The 12,840-nt window shown below is 36.9% G+C and overlaps 1 protein-coding gene across 1 annotated transcript in view; it reads right to left on the bottom strand.

Annotated features, from left to right (window-relative positions):
• LOC124554975 (guanine nucleotide-releasing factor 2) overlaps positions 1-12,840 on the bottom strand; it is a 364,194-nt gene that overhangs the window by 76,999 nt on the left and 274,355 nt on the right. The window contains exon 10 of the mRNA XM_047128714.1: positions 10,525-10,729. Within this exon, the coding sequence (XP_046984670.1) occupies positions 10,525-10,729 (205 nt within the window). The remainder of the gene's footprint in view (positions 1-10,524; positions 10,730-12,840) is intronic.

The following is a 12,840-nucleotide window of genomic DNA, read 5'->3' as shown; positions in this document are numbered from 1 at the left end:
AATGTAAACACGGGTCACTTGGAGACTACACACTTCCCCACTATAACTCAGACTGCTCTGCGCACCAGCCCCAGATCTACGATATTCCCGAACCAGGGCAATACTAAGATAGCGACGTCCCCGCCCCTTCCCCCCCTCCCTCAAGCGTTTGAGATACAACGTCAAAAATTTAAAAAATAGAGTTTCCAAAAATATGTTCAATTTGTAGTGCAGATCTTTCTGAAGAGTCTGATACATAAAACTTATATGTTCAAGGAAATGTAAGACATGTTATTTGGTCTTAAGTGTGCCAGAGTGCAGTGCCACCCCTATTCACACAGCAGTCTTCTATCACACGTCACTGTATTTCACTCCATGAAATTGAAATGTGTATATTTTGTACTGGATGCCATCAAACTATATTCAGGACAGAGGAAATTAAAATGTCCGGTGGTGCCTCTCCTGCTCCTAGTCACTTGGTTTGACATCCTGCCCCTCTTTTTTAAAAAAACTCGCAATTAATACTGGACGGAATTATTTGTAATCAGGAGAACAAGAATTCTTCAGAAAATTTGCACTCTTTATTGCCTGTTAGCTAATAAGTTTCTGATTTGGGTGACATAAAATTAAATATAGGCTACATAAAACCAGTAAAGACAAGAGACAAGCAATACAGTACACATTTCTTCAATCCTTAGCTCCTAGCATTGTTTTCTCTCTAATCTTGCTACAGCTTTACATAGCGTTCTTTCCTTTCTGCGAACGAATCTATTACCCCAACAAAAGTTCATTGAACGTTTTGCTACATGAAAAATCAAAATATCGTTGTCTAATACTGCGTAAACAGTTAATACAAATAGTTCCCAAGACTGGTGTTGTTTCTCGATTTGATTACACCTATTTTGTCACTATCTGCTAGATAAAGCAAAATAGGCCTTTCTAACACTGCAGAAATTGTAACACACACCAAATAAACGAGACTGTCTTGGCACAAATGGTTATTTTTATAACACTACAGAATATAATTCACGAAGATCAACATAAAATGCCTATTAGGCCTACTACTAGCAAAAAGCTTTATGTCACGAAATAGTTTCACGTTTCATTCATATGCTCCAGTTTCTCAAGCATGAGATCGAAAAGAAGTAGTACAAGATTTTTATATAAATTTGGACTTGTTATATTCTTCCTTAATTTGTGTGATGTCCCCATTCCTTCTCCTTCCTCATTCTAACAAAGTCTTGTCATGACTAATTCTGGAATTATTCCTGCCTTTGTCAAAACTTATTCACTGGTTAACTTCACTAACCCTGCCAGAATCACCAGTTTAGTTACCCCTGATTATTCTCCGGTTAGGCATTGTCATCTTTGTACAAACCATTTTCCGTGCTACTTCCACAATAGAACTTAAGCAGCTGCTAGATGGGGACTGTACAACTGGCCCTTACTAGTATAGCCATCTGGCCAAAAGTTTTCTCACAAAATTTCATTTTCCTGGATACACTGAGAAAATAATACATAATCTTTCTTACCTGTTACTCCTGTTAGTCGTTTATTTCCACTCTGGTAGTCTGAATCTATGGATTTACCTAGTAATTATAGCAATGCAGATCATTCGCAAACCCAATCAACAACATAATCAGACAGCGATTGGCGTTCACTCGTTCGGCTTTACTCCGCTCCGCTTGTATAGCCCAGTCTCCTTTTGCCTGCAGGAAAGTTTATTTCTAGATGCGACGAGGATTCCCCTGGCAGAGACATCACGTGCACTATACACGCATTCAAAAATCAACTTATGATTCTTTTTTCTACTATGGGACCAAACTGCTCATGTCATCGCTCCCTAGGCTTACACACTACTTAATCTAACTTAAACTAACTTACGCCCACTCCATCATAGATCTGGGCCCGGTGCGCATGCGTGAAACTGGTAGCTTGTGCGCGGCAGTAAAATTTTTTCCCGGTTGCATCAAGCTCCTTGCTGTGACTGCTTACTCAGCCAACAGCCACATTTCTGTAGCTAGAAACAGGAGAAGGTACTACTCATACGCCACTCAACTGCGCATGCACATGAGCCTGCTCGTAACTGCTACAATGAATTTAATGTAAACAGTTGTGATGCCACGCTCATCGGAGGCAATTTGTTATTATGAAGCATTGCATAGTCTTCCTAAAGCCTTTGACACATTTTGCTGTTGGCAAATGCTTGTATGAGCACTGTGTTTTGTTGTTGTATATGGCACATTTCCTTTACAATTTATGTTTCATTTTCGTTTGTTTTTTTTCTCGTTCACATTTTATTGTTGCAGTATTATTCTGCAATAGCAGGATACAGTAATATCTTCTGATAGAGTATCAATTCTTACCAGTCAAAATTACAAAAATTTAACTGAAAACTAAAACAACGAAAAATTCCTGGAATTCTAAAAAATTCCTGTGTTTTTCCCGGTTTTGTCCCGGATGAAAAAATTCACGGGTTTTTCCCAGATCTCCCGGTTGTCCCGGGTCGTATATACCCTGTCTTAGGGTCTTTACTCAGGTCGGTTGACAACGTCTTACTTTCGAAATCACTGAACGCTTCTTTCTTTGCTCTCCTTACGCTCATTTTCACTTCGTTCAGCTTTTGTTTGTCTTTACTTCTCTTGAATCTGAGATGAAGTGCTCTTTGTTTACGTAGCACTTTTCTAACCTTACTCGGAACATACTTGTCTAGGGCATATTGAACGATGACTTTGAATTTTTTCATTTGTTCTCCACATCTTTGTCCTCATCACCAAATATTTGATGCTGACTGCTGAGATATCCTGAAATTTGTATCCTGTCACCCTTGCTGAGCAAATATATCTATCTAGCTTCCTTAACATTCCTTGTAGGACCCATCATCATAGATGCTGTCACAGTCGTACGATCGCTGATACCTTCCTCTATGTTAACTGATTCGATAAGTTCAGGTCTGTTTGTTGCCAGAAGGTCTAAGACGTTACCCTCAAGAGTTGGTTCTCTAACTGTCTGCTCGAGGTAATTTTCAGACAAGACATCCAGAACAATACCACACGATTCCCTGTCTCTGGCACCAGTTTTGATGGCATAACACTCCCAATCAATACCTGGCAAGTTGAAGTGACCCCCTATTACAATGGCATGATCAGGAAAATTACTAATGATATTCTGCATGAAAATTGTGAGCACTGGAAAAAAGAAGATAAATTAAATAAGCATCTGCTTTTTGTGCTTTAACAAATAGTGCTTCTCTTCAAAACGAAGAGATGTTACACTTGCAAAACAATTTCCTTTGCATTCCTTTTGTATGAACAGTCATCCTCAAGCTATGATGTTTTTGGACATGACATTTCAGTTTTGCCACATTTCGAACACATGTGAAGTATGTCAGGAAAGCTCCATCTGTCTTCTAATGTTTCAAGTGAAATCATGAATTATTTGCAATTAGCTTGCTACAGATTAAGTGAGGAAGAAAGAAGCATGGTGTTGTTCAGATAAATGAAACTTACATTCATGAGACGCTTTCATGTCATAATGGCACTATAATGAGTTTTTCTGAAAATCAGCCTGCTTGTACTGCTGATTTTTCTTGATTTCATCTGCAACTGACCATTTGAAAGAAACTGTCAGTTAATTTACAGCGAGGAATCTTACAGGTCCAGAGTTATTGGAGCTTACTTTGAAATTACTGACATTCATTTCAAGCTATGGTTTCAAAGTATTGCTTGAACAGGAATATGTTTGTTATATTGAACAATTAACCATCAGTTACTTTAATACACCTTGCAGTTCACATACTTTCGGTTTTTTTGATTTTGTACAAATGCGTTAGAAACAACTGATTGAATCTGAAAGATGTTGACAAAATACTTGCTTTACCTAGCTCTGATAATCCAGTAGAAAATGTACAGACAAAATTTTCTGTTATCAGATACCTGTACAAAATTAAAAGAAATTTGTTATTTAAAACTGCACTACAGATTAATCATATGATAATTCCAGTGATATGCAGAGACATAAAGTTAGTTTAAAGGATAATATTTTTCATAAAAAGGCTCTCTCTCCTCTGAAATAACTCGCAAATGATGGAAAATAGTTAAAATTCACAGTCCAATGAAAGTAACGTTAAAGAGGAACCTGTCGGAATTGCTATCTGAATCAGCAAATGATGAACATTTCAAAGATATTAACAATTTATTAAACTGGTGTGGGACAATTTGAGTGTTAAGGACACATTTTTGGCAATGCATCATGTAGCTAAAACCATTAAAGAAATAACTGCATGCTCCTTAACTGAACTGAAGGTACCATATGTTCTAACACGCAATTTGAAAACTTACTATCTATGTACAACAAACAAGTTTTTGACTATCACAACATGCAATTTTTGAAATATTTTTCTTGGAAAGAATGAGCAGTGCTAATGTGTATAAATGCATAACAAGTAATGTAAACTGTCACATTGTAACTACTGAGGTGTCATTTCCAGTAGGAATGTGCGGCTTTGTCAAGACTCTCTCAGCATTCTAATTTCATGTACCAGGTTATTTACTGATAGCCTCAGTGAGTAGTGCTGTAATGCTTCAGTTATTTGAGATTAATAGCAGTGAATTATGCGAAGTGAGTGGGAAAAGACACAAATTGGTGCACAGCTGTTAACAAGTATTAGTTTCTGCATTACTGTTACACACAATAAAGCACTGAGTGAAAATGTGGGATTGGAGGGAATATTTTATAGAATGAGGTACAGATGGGTTGTATAAACCACTTCTAACTTGAATTTTGGCCTTCCTATAGCATTTCAGTTCATACTGATAGCTGTCAGGTGGGAATTACAAAGTTTCAGTAGAGAAGAATTTGGAATCTGAAACAAAAATTAGGATAAAAAATCATTTAATACTTCATTCTGCAAAATACAGCAGAGTGAAGTTTCATGTCATCTCATTAGAATTCCTAAACATGAGGGAATCTATTGATGATGTGTCCTTAGAGAAATGTTTTCTTGGGATCCATTGCAACTCAAAATTATACAACAGGTTTTGATGTAGATAAGTCTGTCCTCATTTCTTATTTCTGAAATCAGTTATGTTACATGTAAGGCCCTCAAACATGTTGATTGTAGTAGTTGTTCTTGTGGACTGCTAGTGGTACAACTACCAACATCTATTTCAATGACCTTAACAGAGGTGGTTTAAGTGTATCCATCAGAAGACACATTTGAGTTGGGGAAATGTTTCTTTAAAGGATGCCACATTTTGATTAGCCCACATTCTGAACACACATTTTTAAAGTAAAAATAATAAAGAAAGTATCTGAGCATCTATCGCGAACTTAAAATAGTGAAAGAAGCTTTACAAAAGAACAGTGTCTTATTTGCCATACCCCATCTTTCAGTGCAATCAACATAATGTTACAATACTTTTGCCAATACTCTTATCTCAAATTGCACAATATTAAGAAATGACAGTTGCAGGCATGAAAACTTGGGAAGTAAGAGAAAGCTTACCACACTCATGTGGTGTACAGGGCTGCATAAGCACAACTGGCCCAGTCGAGTGGACTGGAGTGACTGTTGTTCATGCATTAAAGCCAGCAGATGCTCCTCAGTGCCTCCAGTTTTGTGAGTGGCTGTTTAGTGAGATAACAGTGAATGGACTGGACATGGACCTATTCTTTATGTCTGATGAAGCCTGGTTTCACCTGAGTGGTTATGTCAACTCACAGAATCACAGATTCTGGGCAGTGGAGAATCCGCATAACTTCCACAAAACACAATTGTATGATCAGAAGGTTGGGGTTTGGTGTTTAGTGTCTGCCTGCTGCATTATTGGTCCCCATCTTCTTTTATCAGATGCTGCCTTCAGCACATTAAATTGCCAACTTTTGAAACCATTTGTGAGAGCATTAACAGAAGAAGAAAAGACCTACAGTTACTTCCAACAGGATGGAGCAACTGCCCATACAGCCAGCTGAACCTTGGAGCATATTTACACAACCTTCATGCCTGATAGAGCTGTTAGCAGTTAGTCTGGTTGTGGCCCTAGCTGGCCACTCAAGTCATCTGATCTATAATGTGTAATTACTTTGTGGAATGAGCCCTGAAGTCTAAGGTGTATTGCAACAACCCTCATGGTCTTAAAGAACTGCAGCAGGAAATTTTGGATGACACTGCAGCAATTCCAGCAGTCCAGCTTTGGTCTGCCTTCAGGAAGTTACTGACCAGGGTCCAAAAAGTTTCAAGAGATGAATGATGGTCACTGTCAACATCTGCTGTAGTCAGGTTAGTACAGTATTTTCTTTCCTTTGCTCCATTTTTTGTACCCTGGAACTCTGTTCTCCAGACCACTTGTATTTGCCCCACCCTCTACAATGTTTTTGGTATCATACAGTACTGTAAGTACTAAAATAAAATAATGAATGTAGCCTTTTGAACATTTTAATACTTGTCTACCATAATGCTTCTACCGTTAAGAAAATAACTTAGTCTAGGTCTATTGTGAACACCAAGTTACAGTCCGGCCACAAAGTTGATACTACTGACACCAAAATACCTTATTTCCTTTGTCTCATATGACCAGTACTATAACTGATAGTTATGTATTGCGTTTTGCCAGATGCGAACTGTACTGCAGACACATGATGTTTTTCCATTCAAGGGCTTTATGGGCATCTTACAATTTACAAACAAGTATTCATTGTGAAAAATGTGAAATTGAATGACATATACTGAATTTATGGATCCAAGATTTCCTTGCTCATTTTGGCAATGATCAGTTGTTTCGTCTTTGCTCCTCACAGATTATTAGTTTAGGGGAAATCACTTAGTGCTTTTAAAGGTAGGCTTACATAACAAACAAATCTTTAGTCTGGCAGATTTTTATACTGCTAGGATACAATTTCTATTCTTTTTCTCATAGCTTCTTGACAAATGACAGAAAACAGTAAATGTAATTTCAAGAGCTGAAATCTATGCAGTCATGATGTAACAGGCTCCTCATTTTTGAGTGTAAATTGGTAAAGGTAAAGCTACATCCCAAAGTCCAAGAAAAACAAAGATCACATTTTTGAAATACCAGAACAGGCAATATGTGAAGGACACATCTTAGAAACAATAAGTATTGCCGGTGTGTGTAAATGCATAAGTACTGGAAACTGCAACCTTGTCACTACTTTTTCTCATAGCTTCTTGACAAATAACACAAAACAGCAAATTTAATTTCAAAAGCTGAAATCTATATTTAAATTGATCCAGTAGGAATATCCATCTTTTTTAAGTTCAAGACTGACTTGGCACTCTACTTTCACATACTAGGTCTTCTATTGATTACCCTGGTAAGTAACATAGTAACAAAAAATTCTACAAGATTGATAGCAGACAATTGTGTGATGTAAACTGGAATGGACAAAAAATTGGTGCACAGCTGTGAACGAATATTAGTTTCTGATTTGGTGTAGAAGTAATTATAGATATGCAAACATTAGGCAAAAATGTGGGATTGGAAGGAATATTTTGTAGAAAGAGGTAGGCATTGGTTTTCTAAAACACTTTTTATTCATGTTTTGACTGTCCTATACTATTCCGTGGCTAGCCAGCATTAATTAAGCTCCATTTATGTGTGTGGGATGGTGGGCGAGTGTGTGTTGAAACCAGTCATCAGTCTAACATGTAAAAATATTAAAACGTATTTAAACTCACTAAAATATAAACTGAAGGAATATTTCAATAAATAGAGACAAATGTAGCGAAGCTATAATTAAATCTACTGAAATAAGGCACACACCACACCATTTCAATATAGATATGACAAATACTCATAGAGATCAGTCTTCTGTATGCAAGCAAACAACCAACAAAAAGCAGAGAGTACAGCATTGCCAAACTGAACATTCTAGTACGCTAGTTAAAGGAGGCCATGATAGAACAGATTGTAGGAGGATATGACCAAAGGAACATGAAGCTGGAAGCAACAGGGGATGGCCCAATACCTTGGGAACAGTTGGAATGATTTTTGAGTCACACAAAAGTTAGTCAAAGCCCTGACTGACAATGTGATTAACATTTGTGATTCCAAATGCGACTTGCCCATGAATTCCCTGACTTTTGTTAGCAGTGTGCCACCAACCATTTAACACAAGTGTACCTCACAGATCATCTCAAAATTTGAACTTGTCACTGGTTTCTGCTTATACCTTCTAAGCTCCATAGATGCTCTCCCGCTGTGCTGTTGAACTAGCACACCAATGAGATCCACATGAACAATCCTTGCGTTTGTGCAACTTTTTGTGAAGCTTGGAAGCTATGTACAGAAGTAAATGACACTAAAGAAAAGCAAACTCTGTGTGCGACCTGGTTGGGCACAGAATTTTACAAAGACAAAATGTTCATCACAGCATATACTCTGCTAACACGTACAAAAAAAAAAAAAACTCAATGCAATTATATTGTTCCATTTGAGGGAGCAGCAGCTATTGAAGTGGAGATGATGTTACTTCACTATGGAGAGAGATGTTTTCATGGAGCCACCAGGGAACTATAGGGCGACATGTAGTAAGATGATATGCTCTGCAGATAAATCAAACTGTTAAGGTTCTGACAGAATGAGGAATGTGCCACAGAAGAATATTTGGAAACAAATGTGTATTTGTTGTTCACTTATGTTCAGAAAATATAATCTCTTCCACATATTTACTGCATGCAGCTTACACAATTTTAATTACTTAATTTATCACATTGCATTTATTAAGAGCTTTTGAATTACAAGAATAGCTATAAATGTACAAAGATTAGAAAACTACTACATATCAACACTTCAACAAAGCTCTCCCGCATAATATAACATAAATGACAACAGCTACAGGAGAATATCAAGATCTTTCATATCACTCCACTTGTGAATGTCAAGACACTTTCAAAAGGACGCTTGTGTAGACATGCAGGAGATGTTAATATGACATGTTAACTGTTTGTCATTCTGCACCAGTCACAAAATTGTGATGATGATTTGCCCCCTTGTGGACAGTGTTTGTGCACTTTCCATGGCCCATTTGGATGTGATTCAGAGTAGTCCAAATTTCCCATGGCTGGTCATACCTAGGGGGCTCCTCTTGGATGCAGTGCAGTTTTAGAAATTGTGGAGGACAGTTTTGTTTCCAGCAACGTTTCCAGCCACTGATCGCACTGGAGACATTTTCAACAAGAATCCTGGCTGCGATAAGAGTGGCATGTCTTTATTGTAATGTTCTTTCCTCCACAAGGAATACATCATTCAATATTGGAAGGCCAGGGTTATCAACAATCTTCCAATGTTAATGTAGAAGCAAATTCTTCAGTCTGACATTAGGAGACGGAATATGACTGAAAGGTAACCAGTATGTGGGGGTAGATTGTACTGACCCATTAACAACACACTTGGATTTGGTAAGTGGTACACCTATCTTTTTCAGATATGGACTATGAAGCAAGACAGATGCACGGCACTCTGCTGTTGAGTATACTAATCTGAGTTCCGATACTCAAAGACAATCCCCAACTAATGCCACAGAGCTCACGATGGGTCTTATTTCTGCATTTGAGTACATGTTCACGACAAGTACTCCTTAAAAGAAAGTGTTCTGTCTAATGCGATCCCAAGATATTTTGGATGCATGTTATGACGTAGTTTGTCTTCCTCAAAACAAACATCACGGGCTCTGTGTGCCAATCTATTGGACACATGAAAACATGCAACTTTTGTTTTATTTGAGTTAGGTTGTCACCCCCATTGATAGAAGTACTAGCTTCAGATATCTAGATCAGGGGATTTCTTAACAGAGGAGTGAGGACAGATGCCTGCAGCAAGCCATTATTCAAAACTTTTGGACAGTTAGTGTTTTTTCCTGTAGTTATAGTTAATGTTCGTTCAGGTAACACATTGTACGTTAGTTTTCTTGTTCGTCTGCATGGAACAAATCATAATAATTTACAAAGCAGCCCATGTTTTCTAACTGTATCATGTGCTGCACTTACATCAATGAAAGTAGCAAATGTTTTTGCATCATTTGGTATCCTGCAGAGGCAGCCAAATAATCTCAAAGACCTTCTGGCTAAAACGAGTTTGTCACATGATGAACTCGCACAATTATTTTTAGGACGCTCCAGCTATAAACTTTGCACAATTTTAATACTCTACAGAAAAAGAGGAATGTTAGAGTTTAATATATTTTTGTAGCTGAGATAATTATGAACGGCCAGCAACATCAGGCAGGTTGTGACAGGCAGTCAGCCTAGTTAAAGGAACAAACCTGGTATATGTCAGAAGCAATTTTGGACAACAATGAAAAATTTAAATCAATGTGGCTGGATGGGAATTTGAAACATTTCTCCCCAATATCATGCTAACGTCTTGGTCACTGTGCAATTACTTTTAATTATTGGAAGTAAAGAGATAAGTGGCTCACCCTTGCTAAAATTCATAGCTATGATTTATTTAAAGCTGAATTAGGCAAGGAAGATTATGTAGGCAAAGATTTAAAAATGCACTTGTGTAAAAGACTTTATCAGCTTACCTGTCAATTGCACCAAATGTTGTTGCATTTGGAAATATCTGACTTGTTGAGACAAGAGAGAATGAGCAGGATTGTGTTGATGATAGGGAGAGCTCCTGCTGCTGCCACTCAGCTTGGAGGAGATTGTATGTATGTACAGAATGCCTCATGAATTCGCTTGTGCTGCCATGTGTGCAGTTCCCAAACATTTCCATGTATGCCATTACTGAAATAAATTTAGGATGAATGAATATACTTTGTTCATAGAAAAAAAACTTCACAAATAAAAAATTATAAAAAACATAATTATGCTGCATAAAGCATTAAGATGCTCAATATTAATACACTTTTCACTACAAAAGCAGAAACATATTCAAAATATAAGAATAAGTAATGAGACGAGGCTTAATGATCCAATCATATAACTAGACAGTTAGAGAGTTTTCATAGTGCATTTCTATTACAATAGTTAAGTAACATACCATTTGTATTAAATTAGAAATGCAAGATTAAAAAGAAGTGGTGGTGGTGGTGGTGGTGGTGGTGGTGGTGGCAGTAGTCGTCTCTGTATGTTCCAATCTAGATTGTGAAGAACTTACCTTTCTGATAAATGACACTAATCAATCAAATTAATGTGGAATGGTAGAAACTGACTGTATAGCAACTAAAAACAGTAAAATTCACAGTAAGCTACTATGTGCCAGTCATGATATGGAATTAGTACAATTTAATATCACAATTTTTGCAGCAAAAAAAAAAAAAAAAAAAAAAAAAAAAAAAATATTAATGAAACATCTGAATCACATGACAGAAAAACTGAACTCAAACTAATGTAGCTGCTGTGAGACAACATAAGCAAAGGCAACCTTACAAATTTCAAAACTGGATTTTCAGAATGATCATCAATATTTTTCTTCAGAAAACAAAAGTTGGGAAATGCCTATGAAATAACAAATAATCGTCTGACAATACAGTATTGTGCTTTTATTTACCTGATTTTGGTTTAAATTAACAAGCTCAAAGAGATTCAGCTTACAAGGAAAGAAGAAACTGCCACGCACAAAATGAAAGAGCGACAGAAATCTTCATGTTATAAAAGTTACTACACACTGTTTTAATAGCACTGTTGTGATGATTAACTGAAAATAGAGCAACGAAAGTTAGTTTTAGTGAAGCAGGGGAAGCATTCAAGGGTATTCTGTAATTTGTTGTATAAGTTGATGAAGTAAACATAACATTTTGTACAACTTAAAACAAGCTGAAGTACACTGAAAAAATACAGTGCATTGAGGAAAGTAGAATTTGTATCTGTGCTTAAAAATACATTGATTAAAGGGAAACAATATTGTATGATGAAATATGCTACCATTCTGAGTGCCCACTATATGAGGATAAAGATGTAATGTTATCAGAAATATTATTCCTTCGCTATAACCTGTTGTAGTAAAGAATTTGATGACATCTGAGTTGCCAAAATTAGATGTTTCCATAAATAGTTTTTATCTTTTTATCAAAAAATTATTTAACAAACTCGCAGGAACCAACTGAAAATTACAAATGTAATTTCAGTGACTGAAAAGGAGAAAGAACTTAAATGCCCCACAGTGTACCTGCGGTTAAACAGTAATTTGTAAAAAGATGTTAACACTAAAACTCACTATCCACATGCATGCACCATCACAGGAAGTCCTGCAGCATGAGCCACTTGTGGCCTAGCAAATCACACGATATCAGAAAAAAGCAACCAAATTTGGAGATGAAGGGGAAAATTGACAGAACTCATGTTACGCACAACTCACTCATTTACTTCACGGAACACATTTTCATGTGACTGAGTGGTGAATCATAAACTGTGGCAGAAAAAGGATTAAATAATATCATGAGTATCTGCAACACAATTAGCACAGGAAAGATCATAATTGTCTCTAAACAATGTTCTAAGACGTCGTTCTCTGCATATACGTAGAGATAGCAGAGTACCTGGTGTTGCCCAGATACATATTCCAATCTTTTATTTGTCCATCTTCTCCTCCCCCTTCTCTCTCCATGTTATCACCCCCATCACAAAAGGAGGCTCGCGGTTCTCACCCCACAGCATTTCTTTCCAGATCATAGCTAATCTGTCTACCAAATTTGTTTGAAATGGTTCCAGGGATTTAGGAAGAGCTATTTACCTGCATACGCACATGTCAAATGTATTTCACACGTATTTGTACACATATTTTAACTGAATGTCTAGCAGATTTTGCCCTGCAGTTTCATTATCACACAGCTCAATGTTTATGATGTTCTATCTTCTGTACTGTGTGTCGTACAATGATATAATTTTACTGGTAC

Source organism: Schistocerca americana, chromosome X (genome assembly GCF_021461395.2).
Source record: "Schistocerca americana isolate TAMUIC-IGC-003095 chromosome X, iqSchAmer2.1, whole genome shotgun sequence".
Classification (NCBI taxonomy): Eukaryota; Metazoa; Arthropoda; class Insecta; order Orthoptera; family Acrididae; genus Schistocerca; species Schistocerca americana.
This window is presented reverse-complemented; position numbering and strand designations above follow the sequence as displayed.